Raw genomic sequence first — 21373 nt, 5'->3', positions numbered from 1 at the left:
ACAGATGTACAGGAGCCCAAAATGTGATGTGATAATACAGATTTATTTTTAAATTACATTTGACACTAAAAGACAATAATGAAAATTACAAAATTATGTTATTTAAAAAGAAAAGGTACCTTTGATAGATCCTTTTTCCCTAGAACCTGCATAAAAAGTTCATGCATCTTTGGAATGTACTATTGTCTTGTCCTTCACAAGCAAAGATCTATGTGAGTATATACAACTACCACACATTCCTCTTATAGTGCAAAATGAGATGCTGCAACAAAGAAAGAAAATTGAGTACATGTAGTATTCAACATGTGAAGTCCACAAAAAACTACCAGTCTACATTTTTAAACACATCTGTTACAATTTAGTACTTGAACAGAATACAAAAACAGCTATAAAATCTAATATGTGTGATTGCAACAATCATTTTTATTTACATAGTTTTTTTTCTTTTTAATGTCCTGTATTTCCTACCTATTAATTAAGTGATGTGCACAATGGCATGATAAAATTTTATGTGTGATAAATTAGAGGATATTGCTGAATGCTAAAAATAGGTTACACATTCAACTTAATAACTACTTGATTCCTATTAAATACAATATTCTTAGTTTTATGTCTTGAAAAATTTGATGTATGGGAAGTTATCTGAACTGGAAAAAATACTTTGGATCCACAGAGGCAGTATTTCTTCGGCACTGTAGTTTGTGAAGTGTTTGTTGCCTCTTTGGTTAAAGCATATCACAAGGGTGTTGACTGCATCATAATGAATAACCACTGTGGTAATTTTGGCCATCCACATGCTATCATAACCGAAGTGACTGTCAATAACTGTGTGGCTGCAAGTGAAGTCCAAGTAACATTCTGCAGTGGAACAGCCCAATACCTGAATAAACCAGGAAACCACAAGATTCATTCCACCAATTTTAATTTTTCTATCTTGGTAACATGAATTAAAGAAAAATTATGTTTCTGCAATGAAATATTGTCATCAGTCTTCCGTCCCTTCTCCATGCCACCTGAAAAGGATTGAAACACCATCAGTTGGTAGGAAGAAGAGTAGCCCGAGTTTCTTGCTTAGGTGTCAAAACTGGATAAGTTGCAGCCACACCTCTTGAATAGGCTACATACATGGTAACAAGTCTCACGCACATTGTGCTCATTGAGGATGAGCCCATCACTGATCACTTTTTAAGGATACCTCCGATAAAACATGGATTCCGCACGGATGAGCCCCAAGGTAAAATCCTAATTGATAATAATTTGTCGCTGTCATAACTGGTAATTGTTCTTAAATGTTTGCAACTAAGATATAAAAAATAACATGTTCAATCAGTGTGACTGATAAATTTCTCCACATCATTTGCTAATATTCGTATGCAATATACTAGTTCAGCTAATCCTGTTGCGTGTGGGAATTCTAATGCATACATATGGTGTCTGCAGCTGTGAATAACCAGGTAAACACTCTTATTAAATAAGAGAGCAATTGTTATAATGCATGCACAATAACTGATGAAAAGATGCAGCAACATCTGTTGCTATTCATTAAAAAGAAATGTGTTTGAAGAACAGGGCTGACAGAAAGTTCTTGTGATGAGTATTATACCCGCACTCATTTATCTGCTGAAATGAAGTGGCTACCGGTGTTCCACCTGCACTAGGAAGAAGAGTGAGAATTTGCAGATTCTCTCTAATGAGACACAACAGCTGAGAGCAAAGTCATTACTGCACAATCAGAATTGTGTTTTATTCCATATCTCTTTCTTTCTTTCTTCTTCTTTTTTTTTTTTTTTTTTTTTTTTTTTTGCATCCTGAACACCGATATTTCATTTCTGACATTTCATCTGTTAACCATGCTGTTAACCATATAGCCATCTTAAAGGCTGAATTAAAATCACTTGACACAATGATATACTGTGGAATGCAACTATCAAAGATAACACAGTTGCCAGTCAGCATACACACAGTAATTACAAATGATGTAGTTGATTACTAAAATGGATGGCAATACGTATATATAAAGGGAAAACATTGCCACCAAAATTCCTGAAAATTTCTTGACCGATTTATTTTAGTTTTTTACATGATAATCTAATGAACATTTGGACATAGAAAGGTTATATATTTATTTACTACATATAGACAACAATGGTGCAATAAAAAGACACTTACACATTAGCTACTGGCCACAGTCTTCAGCAGAAAAAGAAACACATACCATTCATTCACACAAGCAAGCAAGCAAGTTCAGACCAGAGCTACCGGATATGGCTGTCATTGTGTGTGTGGTGTGCCTGTTTGAGTGAGTAAATGTTGCGTGTGGCCAAAAGCCAATGGTTACGTGTTTTTTAATTGTGGCTGTCTGCAACTTAATGTGTCACCTTTATGGTAAGTAGCAATCTATTTTTCCTTACATTGCTAATGCTGGAGTTTCCATTGTTCAATTTAAGTACATATTAATATATAAATATATACAAACATATAAAGAGGAAATGTTTTTACCTGAAGTCCAGAAAATTTCTGGACTAATTTACTTCAAATTTCAAATGATACTCTAATGAACATTGGGATGGACGTAGGCTATATTGTACAAAAAATATTGAAGAACACCATCAGCTGTAATTTCATTTCCACTTTATTTTACAGGCTTCTGGTTTCAGTGATATAATACACCTTCATCAGGCCTTTTGTACTAGATAGTGGCTGAATTTTCCAATGACAAATATATGAAAATAACCAGTCTTCACATCAGCTTATGCAAATGCAACATTAGCAAATGACAACACATAGAACATATCAGAATCAGCATGAAGACCACTCTGTAGGGCAAGACCCAGAACAGATGTTAATCGTTGGCAGTAAACAAGATCAAGGAGCTAGGCCCACTCTTGAGATGATGTGGCTTAGCACTCCCAGCATTCGTTCTTACTGAATCTGATTTGATAGTGAGCCTCAGAACAAAGTTGCTTAAAAGTGAAAAGGTTGGTCTGCGATCCTGAATAGCTATTGCAATGATTTTGGTATTCCACGGCACCCGCCGACAATGGATGGGGTGTGGGGGAGGGGGGGGGGAGGGGAGGGGGGCGGCTTTGCAGAAAGGGGCACAGCAGTTCCAGCGGCATGGATAATAGTGTCTGATATGCCTTTCACAACTTTATCAACACATTTGACAGAGAGGTTACAAATGTAACAGCAGAGGTATACAAAGGCCAGTTGACTCTATGAAATGCTCAACATGGTAGTCGATCTGTTTGGCTGTGGCTAGGAAATGACATGATCACCAAAAAGCGGTCACTCTCACAAAGATCATCACACGGCGACCAATGTAGCTAATCCACAATATTAGGGGAAAAGATCTTTAGATCGATAGTTGACAAGGTTCCACGGGCGGCAGTGAAGTGGATAGGGGAACCATCATTGAGGAGAGACAGATACAGGTCTGTGAAAAGTTGGTCCATTAGAAGGCCCTTGCCTGACAAAGTGTTACACACAGAGAGGTGTTGTGGGATGGAGTCCCCTAGCCACAGAAAAGGCGGCAAAGCTGTTAGATTAATGTGGTCAATTCAGCATGAGTAATTGGCCTGCCTGGAGGTAGGTAGACATTTCAAATGATGATTGCTGAGATCATTTGCTCCTGCACTGCTATTGCCTCCAATGAAGTACAAAGGGGAACGTATTCCCTGACAACATCTGTACGAATCAAAGTACAGACCCATCCAGTTACCGTCTCAGGATCGCAACAGTTCTGACAGAACATACAATAACCACAGAGCATAGGAGAATAGTCATCAGTGAAGTGCTTTCCCTGGAGAGCTATTCAACCCGCAAAAGAAGAGGAAATAAGGTGTTGTAGTTCCAGCAGGTGATGATACTACCTATTACAATTCCACTGAATGATCATATGATTGGTGGCCAGGTTAGACATGAAGGGGTCAAGAGGACCAGTCACGCCACAGTATCAGTGCCTGTGACCAATGGGGATGGAACCACATCCACAAACATTGGCTCAGAATCCAACTGCATGCAGGACATCTGGGATCTCCAAAGGCACCAGAGGAGCCTAGTTCTAATTACTATTCTTCTTCTTTTACCTCAATAGCCTTTGGTGGGCAAGGTTCATTCATGGAACTATCTGCATTGAGTGTAGGGACAGATGGTGAGCGGACAGCCCTGGGACTCACATGCCGGAGCACCTTTGGTCATTGTTTGGCGTCTGGCCTTTGGTGTAGGGGTTGCCAGGCAAAGGAATCGTGAGTGAGAGCCCTGTCACCGGTGGATGCCAAGGAAGGAGAATGCTTCCAGTGCGGAAAGTAGTTCCCAAAAAGTGTACTGCAGGAACCAGGGAGAGGAGAATGGTGGGAGATCTGGTTTGGGGAAGGTTGAGGTGGGGAGGGGGAGGGGGGGGCAAATGGTCACGATGTCAGCATAATTGATTGTCATATCCACAGGATGTATGTGTTCACACTACTTCTGTGCCTCAGTATATGACAGGCAGTCAACAGATTTGTATTCCTGGATCTTCAGTTTTTCTTGAAAACTGGGGAACGGGGAGGGTGATGTTCCACACAGATGACACACACAGATGGATGGATGTTTACAAGGACTACTTTCATGGAGTGATTGTCCAAAGTTGCCGCCTTTTGGGTCCATGTAGGAGGATGACATATGCCATACACTTAAAACATCTGAAGCAGCTCAGAGGTGGTGGGATATACCATTTTACACCAAAACTGAACACCATGACCTTAACTTTCTCTTGGGAGGACATTCTCATCAAAGCCAACGAGAAAGGTGCCTGTATCCATATAATTATTCTTGGGCCCTTTTTGTACACGTCTGATAAAATGTATCCTTCACTGCTGGAGATTAGTCCAGAGCTCCTCATCTGTTTGGAGCATAAGATCTCTGTGGAAGATGATTCCTTGGACCATGTTCAAAGTTTTGTGTGGAGGCAAGGGTCACAGATACATGACCTAGATGATCATATGCCTGAAGAGCTGCAGATTGGGCAGCAGAGGAAGTTTTAATTAATAACAAATCATTTCACATTTTTCCCAGAAATGTTTTTGACAGAAGATAATGGTTCCCATGCAGTAAAAGTATCCCCATCAGTCTGAGTACATACCAAGTACTGGGTGAAGTGTTTCACTCCCGGACATCTGGCTTGCCCTTCATCCCATGGCACAGCCAGGGAAAAAAACATCGTGAGGTCATATCTCTCTGTACAGTAATAATCCTTCTCATCTTAAGTAACTTCTGGGGGCTCGCGGCCATCACTGGAAGAAATTTTAACTGGCTTCATGGGCAAATCTTTCACCATGGCACTACCCTCTCCGAACAGGTGCTCTCCCCCGTTGCCCCTCGATCGTCATCACCTAGCCACAGCAATGGTTACCTGGACAGTAAACCATTGCTTGGAGTCCCTATACCCCAGTCATGACGCACACATGCTCCTTGGCTTGCATTTTGAGTTTCCTACTCAGTCACCAACTGTGCAACACCTGTGTGGTCAGGGGGCTACCACTGTGAAGGTACTTGATGAAACCCCCTCCCACAACAAATGGCTACCATGCTGGGTTTTAGGTGCAGTACCTTTGCAAGAACGGAAGGAAACAAAGAGAGAAAGGAACAAAAGGGGGAATATATACGTTGCACTGGACAACCTTCCCAGTACAATGCACATTTCTGTAAAATTCAGAAAAGAGATAGCAAGTCAAATCAACAATGGGCACCATACAGTTAAGAATGAAAAGTTGTAGAAAGCCAAAAGGTCAAGCTTCCAAAATCTCAGACCAAATCCAAGCACAAATGGCACCAAGAACACCATCCAATGGAAAGGTAAAGAGGAAAAACGAATAGCAGTATACAATTTGCAGCACAGAATGGGAAGTAGTACTGCAAGGGCTGGGGACACATGGTGGCAAAGATATACTCACAAAAGTGATGAGAGTCCCCTCGGGGGAGGGGGAGTGGCACTCTTGGAAGAAAGGATATGGCGGATACATGGCTTAGCCAGCATCTGGCACCGTGTGCCAGACTGAGAATCGAATTCGGGACCTTTGCCTTTACCAGGCAAGTGGTCTACCAACACAGATCCATCTGTCTCATGTATCTTGCACACTGGTTGGAATAGTTCTGTTATAGTTGGCTCTCTCAATGATATCAGTTATGGTATGGGACTGTTATTTACATTGGATTCCTTGTGTTATCTTACATATTTCATTAATCTGTCAAATTCTTCTTGTAGTCTCATACTGACCTTCCTCTTTCTTTCTATAATATTGTCTTCAAGTTTATTTCCTTTGTATAGCCCTCGAATATATATCCCTTCCACTTTTAAGACTTCCCTTCTTTGCTTAGTACTCACTTGCCATCTAAGCTCTTGATATTCATGCCGACACTTTACCTTTCTCTCAAAGATTCTTTAGTTCTCCCATAGGTGGCATCTATCTTTCCCACTGGCATGCAGGCCTCTACAGTTTGTATTTCCCCTGTAACCATTCCTGCTTTATAATTTTGTACTGCTATCAATCTCATTTTTAGACTCCATGTTCTCTTTTGCTAACATCACTTGTTTTTTCTTCTTCTTTTGACAATTAAATTTAAAATCTTGAATGTTATTGAAGGATTTGTACTCAGTATTCTCTCCTGGCCTTGTTGCTCTGCCACATTCACTATATCACTTCTCTAAGCTACCCATTTGTCTTCTAATGAGTTTCTTACACCAATATTTGTCTGTCTAATGCAACCTTTCAAATACTCGACAACCTCTAGTTGTTTAAACTTATCCAAGTCCCATCTCCTTAATTTCTTGCTTTCCAGCAATTTCTTTACTTTGCACCCAATAAATTATGATCACAGTCCACATGAGACCCTCAAAATGTTTTGTACTTTAAAATCTGATTTCAATATCTCTTTCTTACCATTACATAATACACCTTAAAACTTCTGGTGTCTCCAGTCTGTTCCACCTATAAAACTGTCTTTCTTGATTCTTAAAACAAGTGTAAATAATGATTAAATTGTGTTCTGAGAAAAATTCTTCCAGGTGGATTCTGCTTTCACCACCCCCACTCCCTTCCAGTGCATGTGCTCCTGCTACTGTGCCTTCTCTTCCTTTTCCTATTACTGAATTCCAGTCCCCCACCACAATTCAAACTGCATCCTCATTACAATCCAAACAATTTCTTTAACTTTATCACACATTTTACAATCTTTTTTATAGTTTGTAAAGCTAGTTGGCACATCAAAATAGCACATATTGGTAACAAAGCATTGTTCAAGATAAAATGAAGTTTTATGGGACTGATGGTGCAGCCAACTAACTAAAAACGCCATATCTAAGTTGTACTTAGTAAAGCAATCAATGTAGTCTAGGGACATTCTTCTGTTACCCAAAAATGATCCTCCGTCTAACAAACAAGAGAATTAGTCATTTTTACAGATGACACTAGTATTGTAAACAATCCACACATGCGTACAGAAAGAGAAGAAATGGTAAACAATGTTCTTAAAAGAATCATTGACTGTTCTTCTGCAAATAGTCACATCCTCAATTTTAAAAAGACACAAGATATTCAGTTCTGCACAACCGGGGGTACCGCACCACTGGTACTTGTAATACATGGTGATGAAATAATAAATAAGATGGAAATTTAAAAATTCTTAGGTGTCCCTATTAGTGAAAATTTAAACTGAAAAAAAGCACACTATGTAACTCCTAAAACAACTTAGTTCCACCACAATTACACTTAGAATCATTGCAAATCTTGGGGAGAAACAAATCAGTAAGCTGACATATATTGCACATTCTCATTCAATGATGTCACATGAAATAATGTTCCGGGATAACTCATCTTAAAGAAACAAAGTCTTTATAGCTCAAAAATATGCCATAAGAATAATATGTAGTCCTCACCCATGCTAATCTTTTAGATATCTGTTTACGGAGTTACTGCTTCACAGTCTATTTATTCTCTCCTGAAATTTATTGTAAATAACCAACTGAAGTTCAAAAGGAACAATTATGCACATAATTGCAATACCAGATGGAAAACTGAAATTCATTACTCCATATTAAGGTTGTCTTTAGCACAAATATGGGTGCAAAATGCTGCAACTAAAATCTTTGATAACTTACCCAGTGATACAAAATGTCTGACAGACAGCAAAGTAAAATTTGAAAACATACATACAAGGGAACCTCCCCATTGCACCCCCTCAGATTTAGTTATAAGTTGGCACAGTGGATAGGCCTTGAAAAACTGAACACAGATCAATCGAGGAAACAGGAAGAAGTTGTGTGGAACTATGAAAAAAATAAGCAAACTATACAAACTGAGTAGTCCATGCGCAAGATAAGCAACATCAAGGTTAATGTGGGCTCAGGAGTGCCGTGGTCCCATGGTTAGCGTGAGCAACTGTGGAATGAGAGGTCCGTGGTTCAAGTCTTCCCTCGAGTGAAAATTTTACTTTCTTTATTTTCGCAAAGTTATGATCTGTCCGTTCGTTCACTGACATCTCTGTTCACTGTAATAAGTTTAGTGTCTGTGTTTTGCGACCGCAACGCAAAACCGTGCGATTAGTAGACGAAAGGATGTGCCTCTCCAATGGGAACCGAAAACATTTGATCGCAAGGTCATAGGTCAACCAATTCCTCCACAGGAAAACACGTCTGATATCTTCTATTCGACACTTGTGACGGCATGTGCGTCACATGACAGGAATATGTTGTCAACCCACCTAACTTGTACACTTGGCGAATGAGTAAAAAGATTCCTCTATCTTGCTCGATTTAGGTTTTCTTGTGGATGTGATAATCACTCCCAAAAAAGTGATGAAAACATAAGAGTTTGTCACATAAACTGCAACAAATGAATGCAACAGCTTCACAGTCGCACAGTTTTCCCAGTGCTCTGTCAAAATATATGTTTTGTTTCAATGTTTGTTTAGGTGTAGTGTCCCCATACTATGGTGCAGTTACCTCGCATCGGACGGACAGATAATAATTGTCTGAAAATAAAAAATTAAACTTTTCACTCGAGGGAAGACTTGAGAACCAAGGACCTCTCGTTCCGCAGCCGCTCACGCTAACCACAGGACCACAGCGCTCCTGAGCTCTCATTATCCTTGATGTTGTCTATCTTGCGCATGGACTACTCAGTTTGTATATTTTCCTTATTTTTTTCATAGTTCCACACAACTTCTTCCTGTTTTCTCGATTGATCTGTGTTCAGTTTTTCAAGGCCTATCCACTGTGCCAACTTATAACTAAATCTAAGGAGGGGGGCGGGGGGGGTGCGATGGGGAGGTTCCCTTTTTAGTAAGTTTATCCTTGACAACACCCTCTATTCCGTGAAAGAATTTCTGTTATTCTAATGGGTAAAAGGTGATGGGTCAGAATTACTAACTATCTGTATATTTTCTATATAAAAGAAAGTAATAGTAATATTTGCACATTCATTTGTGATGTGAATGTAAAATGACTTCATCCACATCATTGCGCTTTATCGTACAGATGATCCGTGGAACATGGAACTGACTACCTACTGTAGTCAGTGTTGGCTTTGTGTCTATCTTGACTATGATAATGTGATCACTGTCCTGTTCATAGTAGCTTACTCACACTTCTTTTTTCTTACTCAATACTAGGCCCATTCCTGCATTATTTCTATTTGATTTTGTATCAATAACGCTGCAACCAACTGACCTCCAAGTCCCTCTCTTGCTATCATGACATTTTACTAACTACCACTAGAACTAACTTCAACCCAACCATTTCCCTTTTCTTATTCTTTAACCCACAAACACAACCAAGGGATCCAATGTTCCAAGCTTCAAGCCACAGAATACCAGGTTTGTTTTTCCCAATGACAACATCCTCCTGAGTAACCACCACCCGGAGATCCAAATGGGTGACTGTTTTACCTCCAGAATATTTTACTCAAGAAGATGCTAGCATCATTAAACCATACATTAGAGCCGTATGTCCCCAGAAAGAATAACAACTGCACTTTCCTCAATCTTCCAGTCACTCACAGTACCAAAATAACAAGCTATGTTGCCTAATGTTCAAGGGCAGATCAATCAATCATTCAGACTGTTGTTGCCTCTACAACTACTGAAAAGGATGCTGCCTCTCTGCACAAACTGGCCTCTCTGCAGATACCCCACCAAAACGTATAGCTATCTGTATCACTGTGATATGCAACCTATCATAATACGGCTAGGCCCATGCTTTGTGTAAGAATTTTAATCAGGAAGTGAGGTTATTTTATCTTTTCGAGTGTTAAAATTTATGATGATCTTCAGAGCTTTGTTTTTCTCAGGACATATCTGGATTTGTATCATGATACAACTGGATACAAGCGGAATTCAAATTTTCTGCTGCTGCACTTCTAGGGAATATCTCTAAACCATTCACGTCATTTAGTCCCTGATCACAGGTTGCTAGCCTCCATGCATTGTTTTTAATTGGGTGCTTTTGTTTTGCTCTATTAACATCTTTCCTGAGGTATCCTTCCTTTTTCCTTCAGCTACTATCTACTATTCATATGAAGTATATCACTTCCCTTCATGTATTCTATGAGCTCGTTCACCATCTTCTTCAATTTAAACAACACTGTTATGAATTCAGGGCATGAATGAGGTGTTCATGTGAGTAGTATGAATAGAACAGGGCATAATCAATATATAAGTCATTTTTGGGTGTTACCTAAGATGTATGATTCACTGAGGAATTTTTTTTTTTTTTTACAAAGTTAGAATTTTGTAAACATATCTAACGTATAATAGTGCCAATACATAACAGATGTAAGTACTGATTCATATTTGGATTAAAATGGGGGAAGAGGAGGAGGAGGAGGAGGAGGAGGAGGAGGAGAAGAAGAAGAAAAGTTGGGACAATGGAATTTAATGAAGAAATTTAAAGAAGGGAACATTTTGAAATTTGATTTCCTGTTGTTGTTGTTGTTGTGGTCTTCAGTCCTGAGATTGGTTTGATGCAGCTCTCCATGCCGGACTACATGACCGGACTACGTGAGGGGTCTCCCAGGGCTCATCCAATACCAAGAAAAGCTCATCCAATACCAAGAAAAGCTCCAGCCTGCATCCAACCTCCATCAACCTGGTGAACGGTGAAAGACAGTTAAAGAGCAAAAACTGTCTTCAAGCCGGCAGATTCTGAGCAGAAAAAGTGAGAAAGCTAAAAATGTAATGGACATCAGTTGGACTGTCAATAATAAAAACAAGAAGAGAGAAATTGGTACGGCAGCAGATGGGCGTCTCCTGGGCTCTGAATGTGACGGTAGACCCGCCCCCACAGCTCTTTCATCCCTGCTCCAGTATAGTCAAACTGTTAGAGAGCACCCACTGTTCAATAGAAATCTCTAAAATAGAAACCAGGGTGCCGCAGAAAAGCAATTAAAACAGAGTAAGAGAGGGCTGAAAGAGTGAGCTGGTCAAGGAGGTAAGGTAGGGGCTTCCCCAGACCCAGCAGGCAGCAGGAGATGCCCCAACCACCCCATCCCAAAGGTAGCATATAACCTTATATCTGAAAATAAAAGGATAAATGGATGAAAAAGCATATTATGTCCTATACACAGTTTTAGAGCCATCAGTGTACTACAGGGTAATACCCTGAAACTGCTGAAGAACTAAATGTAATAAGACATTGAAAGGTCATGGGTGGCAACTAGGACCTAGGTCCTAACTTGTGGTTTGGGTACCAACCAGGGGGCAGTGCACAAGAAAACATGGGGAGCACATTCCAGGGAGGAGAGCCGGAGAGCCTAGCAGAGTGCTGCAAGGGGATTCCAACTAGTAACCTCACCCATGGGCAGTTACCATGAGGTCAGTGGCCCTCTTATGCAAAAGCAATGGTATACATTGGATGATCAAGGAACTGTTGAATGGCGAGTGCACAGGAGACCAAGAGGTGATACCATTGGAACTGAAGAGGTAATATACCAGCTTCAGTAAGGAGACTGTCTACGAGGTTAGTTCAGATGGCAACAGGAGCCAGACAAACTCCATGATAATGGACCAGTTCTAACAATTTCAAAGCCAAAGGCACCACCAAGCCATAAACCTGGTAACAGCAGTCTGGTCAGGATGAGACCGTCGCCCAATAATTACAGAAAGAGTAGTGCGATCCATAGCCTAAGACGTGCCTATAAGAAGCCAGCAGCTGCCGCAGGTGCTTGCAGTGGAATAACTGACTGTAGGTGTAGGTGAAGTGGTACAGGGGGTGAGGTTTGGGGCAGGGTAGTTAGCGTCTTGCAAGGAGGCAGCAGGTGTGCAGGCTTGGAATGCAGGAGGGAGGGGTGGCAAGAGCACAGCCCAGGCGTTTGTCACATGGATACCAGAGCTGGTGAGGTGTGGCACACAATGCAGATGATGTGGAGGTGTGGACTGGGAGTGAATGACAGGATAGAGGAAATGGAAATGAGTAATGTGTGGGGAAGAATGGGTTAGGAGAGATTGAGGACAGGAGGTTTACAGTAGAAAATTGTGTGTTGCAAGAATAGCTTTCATCTACGTACTTCAGAAAAGCTCATGTTGAGAGGAAGGATCCAGATGGCAGAGGCTATAAAGCAGCCAGTGAACTCGAGCATGTTGTGCTCCGCTGCAATTCCACCAATGGCTGGTCAACTACTTTCTTGCCCACATTTGGAAGTGGTAACTAATTGCTGGAAAGAGCTGGTTGGTGGTCATGCCCACGTAAAATGCTGTGTAGTGATTGCAGCAGAGCTGGTATATGACATGGCTGCTTTCACTTGTGGACCTGTCTCTTAAGGACAGGACAAGCCTGTGACAGGATTGGATCAGGATGTGCTAGGTGGGCGAACCACGCAGGTCTTGCGCCTGGGTGTTGCTCAGGGATGTGACACCTGTGGTGTGGGGTTGAGACTGGGAGTGGCATAAGTGTGGACCTGGATGTTGTGTAGCTTGGGTGGGCAACAGAATACCATTGAGGGAAGGCACGCATGTTGGGTATGATGTCCATCATTTCTGCACATGATGATAGATAATCAAAGCCCTCATGAAGGATGTGGTTCAGTTATTCAGTCCAGTTTGATAATGGGTGACGAGGGGGGCACTCCTTTGCATTTCATTCTAGGGAGCAATAGGAGGAGTAGTGGTGTGTGAGGATATGGCACAGGAAATCTAATTTTGAGCCAGCACAATGAAGGTGCTCAGAGCTAGCAAAGTTTTTATTCTCTTTTCTGTGTGCCTGTACATAACTCAACATTTCTGCAATTTTGGTTGTTTGGTACATTGGTATGCAAAGATAACAACAGAATGAATGATTTTTGTTTTGTTTTTATTTTTACCATGTTATACCATATGCATGACGGTCTGAAAGTATGAAAGAGGCAGGGAGATTAGGATTCAGTGTCTCAACAGTGACAATGTTAGTACAGATGAAGAAAAAATTCAAACTAGATAAGAGTGCAGCATAAAAAAGGCCACTTCTCTTTGCAAATGAAACATCCTAGTACCTGTCTTAAGCAAACCACAGTAAATCTACAACTGTACGTTCAGACAAAGAGTCAAATCTGGCCCTTCTGAAAGCATGCCCACTGTCTTAAACATTGTGCCACCTCACTTAGTGACACCATATGAGACAGAGCAGAAGCTTGAATAGGGCAAATACAGAGAAGGAGATTCGGCATCTTTTTTTGAAAGACACCATCACAGTCTTACTATAAACTGATTTCATTAAAGCACAGAATACCTACATTAGGATTACCAGGTGATTTGGAGCATGTTTTTAACACAAATTCAACACCTTAACCACTGTAGGAACATTTTAGTCAGTAAAAATTCTTGAGTAATGATCTACAAAATGGAGTGGTGGGGAATTTAAAGAAAAAAGTTAGTGAGGGTTATTTAAAAATATTTTGCAAAATTTTCTCGACAAATGTAACAACCCATAGGCCTGTAAATATAGTGATATATACATATAAATAAAATACACAAAATAAAATATGAAAATAATGACAATAAAAACAATATTTTGCACTTTGGAACAGAATATTTTTATGTGCAGTAATAACTTCATATAACTGTCAAATAACACATGTACATGTGCATGCATTGCACCTGTGCACAAGATACGGCTGTCTGCTAGGAAACAGTGTGACAGATAGCTGTGTTCGAAGTTTGGAGGAGGTAACTGTGCTATATGTAACAGCCACACTCCATGCACTTCTGAAGTGAAGTAGCTAATCTGAACTCTACTTGCAATAAGAATATTTATTAGCTGGAGTACTTCCAGTCACTGCCCTTTGTCTTCTGCAATTAATCCAACAGAGGTTTTCAATAATCAGTAGAAAATCAATATCTTAATTAAAGATAGTGCCATCTCATTTTAAATAAAAGTAATTTCAAGTGTAATTGTCACTGGTGCTTTGCACTTGTCCCTCTTTCTACATTTTAACTTTCTTAAAATTGACATATTACCCAACAGAAGATACATGATCAAAGTTTAATGACTTACTTGATGTTTATATTAATAGTTATGAAAAGACATGTACTACACGAGACAGTGAAAAGTGTGTGCTGGCACAGATACAGTAAGTATTACTTAAACTCTTTATCTGCGCGGCCATGGTGTTCGTAGTTGTTTTGCTTTTATTAAAGGTACTTAATTCAATCTAATAGTACCGACGCTATTTCAATAGCTTTCATAAAGATTATTTGTTCCATATTATGGGTATCGACTCCACTACGAGAAAATAAATTAAGAAACAGCGACGTAATACAGCATGTCAAATCACATTTTGCTTCCAAATGTATAATACTTGCATTCAAATGATCGGCTCAAGCGACAGTTACTACAAAAGGAAAACGTGCAGAGATAATCAACAATGAATCGCAAGAAATACGCCCAACTAGTGACTGCAAAGACGAATTTATCATTTTACGTCAAGTACAGCCTCTCTGTTTCTTCTTTATTGATATTTGCTACTCTACTAACAAACGTCAGGTACCTTCTGCTTCTTACAATACAGGAAGGTAAATGTCAACACGATTCGACAGGTTCCAGGGGAACAAATTATACTTACAAAAACAGGTTCACATAGATCGGTTTTCTTCATGTCACGTTCAACGACTTTTTTTCAGTTAACTGAGACATATCATATGTACCCCCAATTCTTTGCAACATTATTTTTCGTAAACACAATATGCCACATCTTTCATGTGGCTACTTTCACCCACTGACACTATTTTTAAACAGACAGGTTAGGCAACATAAACATCCGCAAACAAAAATGCAACCATAACAAACATTTGCTCGCCGTTTATTTCGTGAATGGAAAATCTAAAGTTTGACGCCTTTAACAACAGTACTACTACAGCTAAAATTGTTGTTGGATCCGATGGAGAGGAAGGCGAAAAACGTCATTTTCACAAGGAGTGAGAAGTTGACATGCATAAATTTACCATTTACTTCTGGAAAGTGGAAAAAAGTGGTCCACGATCTGTCTACGCAGATGTCGGTGCATCCAACTTTCATGGATAGTTTAAATCAGCTGCCAACATGCCAGCTGAGCTGCAGGTACGCCGGAAACAAATATCAGCGACAATCGGCAAACCTCTCCAGAAGGATAATTCAGTTCATGACAGTAACAAGTAATAGAAGAAATACGTCTGTGGTTTGTGTAGGCCACGGAGACGCCACCTCAAAATTGACCACGCCAAACATCTCTTAAACATCATGGAGGGGGGGGGGGGGGGGCAGACTCTTTAGCGCCAGCGACCTGTATTTAAAGCAGGGGTCAGGCAGCAGCATCTGGCCGCGACAGAAGCAGCAATAGGGAAGTAACCGATTTTGTGTCTTTTACGAGTTCCTAACCAGGAAAGAATTTTGTATTATCATCTGGGTGCTTTAATAGTTTAGTTTCTTGTGTTTCTGCGCGTTTATTTAATATCTAAAAGCCACAGTTACCGCGTTTTCGTTTGCGTCAGAAAGCAAATCGATTTTATGACATATTACAAGTTCCTAATCAGGGGCGAATTACTTAATTTCACCTGATTGCTTCGGTAGTTAGGTTTTTGATTCTCTGCGTGTTAATCTAATTTATTACACACAGTTACTGCGTTTTCGTCAGGGTACACAGTAGAGTTGGGCAGCATGCGCCGATAGTCCATTTATCTGCATAGTTCAGTTTTCTATGGTCTTTAGTATGGACAGGGACTGCGATCGTTGTGTGCGGGTGCGAGCCGTGTTGGTGACACTTCGCTCTCAACTTCAGGCTGTAATGGCTTCGGTTATACAGCTTAAGACTGGAGTGGATGGGCACCACTGTTGTGGGCCGGCCATGGGGATCCAACGGACGTCCACTACGACCGAGTCCTCCGATCGGTCCTCACTGGTGGTCAGCCCAGTTACTGTTCGCACTGAGTTTGACCCCTCACCTGTGGTCGAGTGGGAGGTCGCCCCGGGGTGTAGCAGGTGGCGAAAGTCTTCCTAGGCGGCCGCACGTAAGGCCACGCTGGTTTGTCTGACAAACAGGTTCCAGGAGCGGTCTGTGGCTGGCACTGCCGCTGAGCCAGATGCTGTCACCTGTCCTGTTTCACAGGAAACCTCTCAGCCTGCAAGATCCGGACAATCACAGAAGGTGTGATTATTGATAGTTGGGAGCTCCAACATTAGGTGCGTTATGGGGCTCCTTAAGGCCCGTCCACACGCAACGATCTGTCTGCGCAAATCACATCTGCGCAGACAGATCGTTGCGTGTGGACAGAAGATTTGCACCAACCTGAGGTGTGTGCAAACCTGGAAGTTGGAGTTGGAGGTTTGAGCGAAACCTCTCAAATCTGTGGGTTCAAACCACATCAGCGCAGACAAGTTGGAGCGTGTGGACAGGAGATCGCTGCAAATCTGGCGCGAAACAGCCGTTTGCTCAGTCTAGTGTTTGTATTTGTGCGCACAGGGCATTAAAATGGCTGATACTCATCAGTGTTCTCGAGGGTTTGTAACTGAATTCATTGAAATATATAGAAACCACCCATGTTTGTGGAAGAAGTTCATAACAATAGTAACTTAGAGATTAAATATAGTATTCACAACCACAGTACTACAAGTAAATCTTTTCAGGCAGATAACGAATCTCTGTCTAGAATTCAGAGTGGAGTTTTGTATCCTGGAACAAAAGTTTGTAACAGGTTGCTTCTACACAGTAGCGAACTGAAAATTGCTACTCAGAAACAAAGTAAACCATAGCTCAATGGCCATGTAGGTCTCTAATAATATAGGCCTACTGTGTTTCAAACACATCTACAACACCAAAAACATTATCTGTAACTTGACAGACTTAATTTACTTCACTTGCCTTCATGAACTCATCCTTCAGGACAGCGTAAATAGCTTCACATGTGTTGGGTATTATTTCACTCAACGCTTGTTTCGCTATTGCAGTTGAAAATTCCAAATCCTTGTAGCTTCTTCCTGTTACTAGGAACCTTAATGTTACCTACCGCCAGCCGTTCATGAGGAGATTGGTTGGTTTGGGGAAGGAGACCAGAGTTCATGAGGAGAAATTGCCCTTCTCATACAAGTATTTTTTCTCATATTATGAGGGGTTACAAGCTTTAAGAGATAATTATAAGTTTCGACATCCATCCGCAAATAATTTCGCCAGTCGTTAGGTTCGCCCTGCAACTCTCGCAGTAAATTTACGTGAGAAAACTGCTTTCGCTTTAGCAGCCACTGTCTACACCATTTTGACCGCTTTCTCTGTTTCCTGCTGTTGATCTGAATGTTTTTTGCAACACAAGTTGCGAACACAGACCACAACAAAACTTCCTCCATTTCTATATTTCAAAATAACTGAATTACATTTTTGACGTTTACGGGGAGCGTAGTCGCTTGCCACTGATATTTCTTTTCTACACCGACAGATGGCGGGCGAGTAGTAGATTGGGGTTTGTGTCGTGTGAACACACCACATTTGCAGCGATCTTTTGCACGTACAGACATCTGCGCCGATGTCTGCGCAGATAGATCGTTGCGTGTGGACAGGGCTTTAGGGATGTGGCTCCCAAGAAGGGAAAGAAAACCGATGTGCACTCCATGTGTATAATGGGTGGATCATTCCAGATGTGGAATGGGTCCTCCTGGATGCCGTGAAGAGCACAGGATGCAGCCAACTGCAGGTGGTTGCTCACATTGGTACCAATGATGTGTGTCACTTTGGATCAGAAGAGATTCTCTCTGGCTTCTCTAGATTAAATGATAATTAATTGAAACCCCTGACCGGGACTCGAACCCGGGATCTCCTGGTTACATGGCAGATGCTCTATCCATCTGAGCCTCTGAGGACACAGATGAATAGCACGACTGCAGAGACTTATCCCTTGCACGCTTCCCATGAGACCCACATTCCCAACTGCCCACAATCTACATACGTAATGTTCCTAATAGATGTTTGCCCATACACTCATTACTCGCGCCAACTAAGGTGGTTCATATGGATAGAGCATCTGCCATGTAAGCAGGAGATCCCGGGTTTGAGTCCCGGTCGGGGCACACATTTTCAGCTGTCCCCATCCAAGTATATCAACAACACCGGTCGGCAGCTGAGGGTTTCAATTAATTATCATTTATTCTAGAGAAGCTGCACGGTCATCAGTGGTATCTGTTCCTTCGAGAACAGTTACTACAATCATATACCCTCGAACTGTTGGCGAAAATACTTGTTTAATTCCGTAGGTATGCATAAAACATCACCCGAAATTGTGCTAAACGCATTCTCTGAAAATTATTTCGAGCAGTTAGTTCATGAGCCCACACGAATAGTAAACGGTTGTGAAAACACACTTAACCTCTTAGCAACAAATAATACTGAGTTAATAACGAGCATCAAAACGGATACAGGGATTAGAGAACACAGGGTTGTAGCGAGACTGAATATTGTAATCCCGAAATCCTCCAAAAACAAACGAAAAATATACCTGTTCAAAGAAGCAGATAAGAATTCACTTGACGTCTTCCTGAGAGAAAATCTCCACTCCTTCCAAATTAATGATATAAGTGTAGACAAACTGTGGCTTAAATTCAAAGAAATAGTATCGGCGGAAATTGAGAGATTTATACCAAATAAATTAACAAACGACGGAGCTGATCCTCCTTGATACACAAAACGGGTCAGAACGCTGTTGCAGAAACAACGAAACAAACATGCCAAATTTAAACAGACGCAAAATCCCCAAGATTGGCGATCTTTTACGGAAGTCGAAATTTAGCGCGGACTTCAATGCGAGATGCTTATACCAGTTTCCACAACTAAACTTTGTCGTGAAACCTGGCAGAAAATCCAAAGAGATTCTGGTCGTATATGAATTATGTTAGCGGCAAGAAACAATCAATGCCTTCTGTGTGCTATAGCAATGGAGATACTATCGAAGATAGTGCTGCTAGAGCAGAGTTACTAAACACAGCCTTCCGAAATGCCTTCACAAAAGAAAACGAAGTAAATATTCCAGAATTCGTATCAAGAACAGCTGCTAACATGAGTAATGTAGAAGTAAATATCCTCGGAGTAGTGAAGCAACTTAAATCACTTAATAAAAGCAAGTCTTCTGATCCAGACTGCATACCAATTAGGTTCCTTTCAGAGTATGCCGATGCATTAGCTCCATACTTGACAATCATATGCAACCGTTCGCTCGACGAAAGTTCCACAGGTCACACCAATATTCTGTTAAAAGAAAAGAAAAAAATTCCTTGAGATCTATGTTTATGTGCTGCTCCATGACTCTGCTGTCAATATCTTTATTCTTTGCTTTTGTGTAACTTATGTGTTTTTTAGTAGATGTGTTTTTTTCGTATCCAGGGTGTAATTATAAAGTTAATACAATGTTTTCTTGCCTTTAAAATAATATTTTTCATCAGGTTATGGGCCCAGTATACGTGTAAAGGCAAACAACATAGTTTAAATTAAAACAATATTTGAAATGAGCCTATGTCTGTAAAGAAACATGATTGCTAGCGGCGATTATAAGGTCAGCATTGATAAGCTTGAAGGACCTGAGGACTGGGCCAAATGGAAACGGCATATTTCTATGGTGCTGCGTTCATATGGACCAGAAGATATTATTAACGGTACACGCGAACGTGTAGAGTTGCCGCAAGATGCGACAAGTGCACAAAAAGAAGCGTATGTGGAATGGTACAAGGACGACGAAAAGGCAGCGAGTCTTATATCAAAATAATCGTTCAAATGGCTCTGAGCACTATGGGACTTAACATCTGAGGTCATCAGTCCCCTAGAACTTAGAACTACTTAAACCTAACTAACCTAACGACATCACACACATCCATGCCCGAGGCAGGATTTGAACCTGCGACCGTAGCAGTCGCGCGGTTTCGGACTGAAGCGCCTAGAACCGCTTGGCCACCACGGCCGGCTCTTATATCAAGTGCGCTAAGTAAACTTGTTGCAGAACTCGTCTTAACGTGCAAGAATGCTAAGGAAATGTGGGACAAATTACGCGCCCGATTTGAAAGTAGCAGTGCTCAGCGTTTGAATATGTTGATTGAAACATTTTTCCGTGTGAAACGTGATGAAACGGAAGATATTAGTGCACATGTGGCCAAACTGCAAAAGTTATTTGTGGACCTGAACGATGAATTAGCAAAATATGAAGGAAAAACGGAAAATACGATATCTGAAATAATCTTAAATGGTCGAATTTTGTCTACACTGGGAAAAGACTACGACAATTTTAAGGATCTCTGGGATACGATACCGACAGAAAAGCAAAGCTTGAATGTATTAATTGAAAAACTCTGTACTATTGAACTGCGTGAACAAGACATTAATGGAAGTGCAGCTTTCGTCGTTTCCAAATTAAGAAAACGACAAACAAGTAATCAGCAAGTCAAGATGACGAAGTTACAATTAAAACTGAAGTTTCCGTGTAATATATGCAAACAATTAGGTCACTGGGCAGCAGAGTGTCCACAGAACACTCGTGACAGCAATAAAAGAAAAGAGAAGAAGCGAGAAAGTGAACACGCTGCATTTACTTCATACGCTATGGGTGTGTGTACCAGTAATCACAGTGACCCAAATAAATGATATTGCGACAGTGGCGCTACAAATCATATCACTCCCAACGAACAGTACTTTGTTTCGTATGTGAATTCGATGCTCCTCAAGTAATTTCATTGGGAAAACAAGATGTCAAAATGTGTGCGTACAGTTAAGGAACAGTTTACATCCAAATTCGACGAAACAATAAATGGTACAATGCTAGAGTGGGCAATGTTTTGTACGTCCCTGATGCAAGTGCTATTCTGTTCTCTGTGAGAGCCATTGCCTGCAGAGGCTACAGTACTAATTTTAGTTATAATAATGTCTGT

The 21373-nt window shown here is 40.8% G+C and overlaps 2 protein-coding genes across 5 annotated transcripts in view; one reads left to right on the top strand and one right to left on the bottom strand.

Annotated features, from left to right (window-relative positions):
- The window catches only part of LOC126253367 (protein melted), a 253424-nt gene extending 237773 nt beyond the window's left edge, over window positions 1-15651 (bottom strand). For 2 of the 4 annotated variants that reach the window (XM_049954641.1, XM_049954645.1), the window contains exons 1-2: window positions 15069-15221; window positions 120-262 (exon numbers count right to left, since the gene is read on the bottom strand). In XM_049954641.1, the coding sequence (XP_049810598.1) occupies window positions 120-167 (48 nt within the window). In that variant the 5' untranslated portion in view covers window positions 168-262; window positions 15069-15221. Of the gene's footprint in view, window positions 1-119; window positions 263-660; window positions 853-15068; window positions 15222-15447 lie in introns of those variants that run through there. The other 2 variants (XM_049954643.1, XM_049954642.1) reach the window with 2 other exon arrangements.
- A 4832-nt stretch (window positions 15652-20483) lies between these two features.
- On the top strand, window positions 20484-21089 carry LOC126252403 (uncharacterized). The gene has a single exon (XM_049953294.1). It carries the CDS (start codon window positions 20484-20486, stop codon window positions 21087-21089), a length of 606 nt encoding a protein of 201 aa, XP_049809251.1.
- The last annotated feature ends 284 nt before the right edge of the window (window positions 21090-21373 follow it).

This window comes from Schistocerca nitens, chromosome 4 (assembly GCF_023898315.1).
Source record: "Schistocerca nitens isolate TAMUIC-IGC-003100 chromosome 4, iqSchNite1.1, whole genome shotgun sequence".
Classification (NCBI taxonomy): Eukaryota; Metazoa; Arthropoda; class Insecta; order Orthoptera; family Acrididae; genus Schistocerca; species Schistocerca nitens.
Note: the sequence above shows the minus strand (reverse complement) of the source record. Positions and strands in the feature narration are given on the sequence as shown.

Excerpts from the sequence above, each read along its gene's own strand:
- LOC126252403 (XM_049953294.1), top strand. The coding sequence starts at position 20,484 with ATGTGGGACAAATTACGCGCCCGATTTGAAAGTAGCAGTGCTCAGCGT.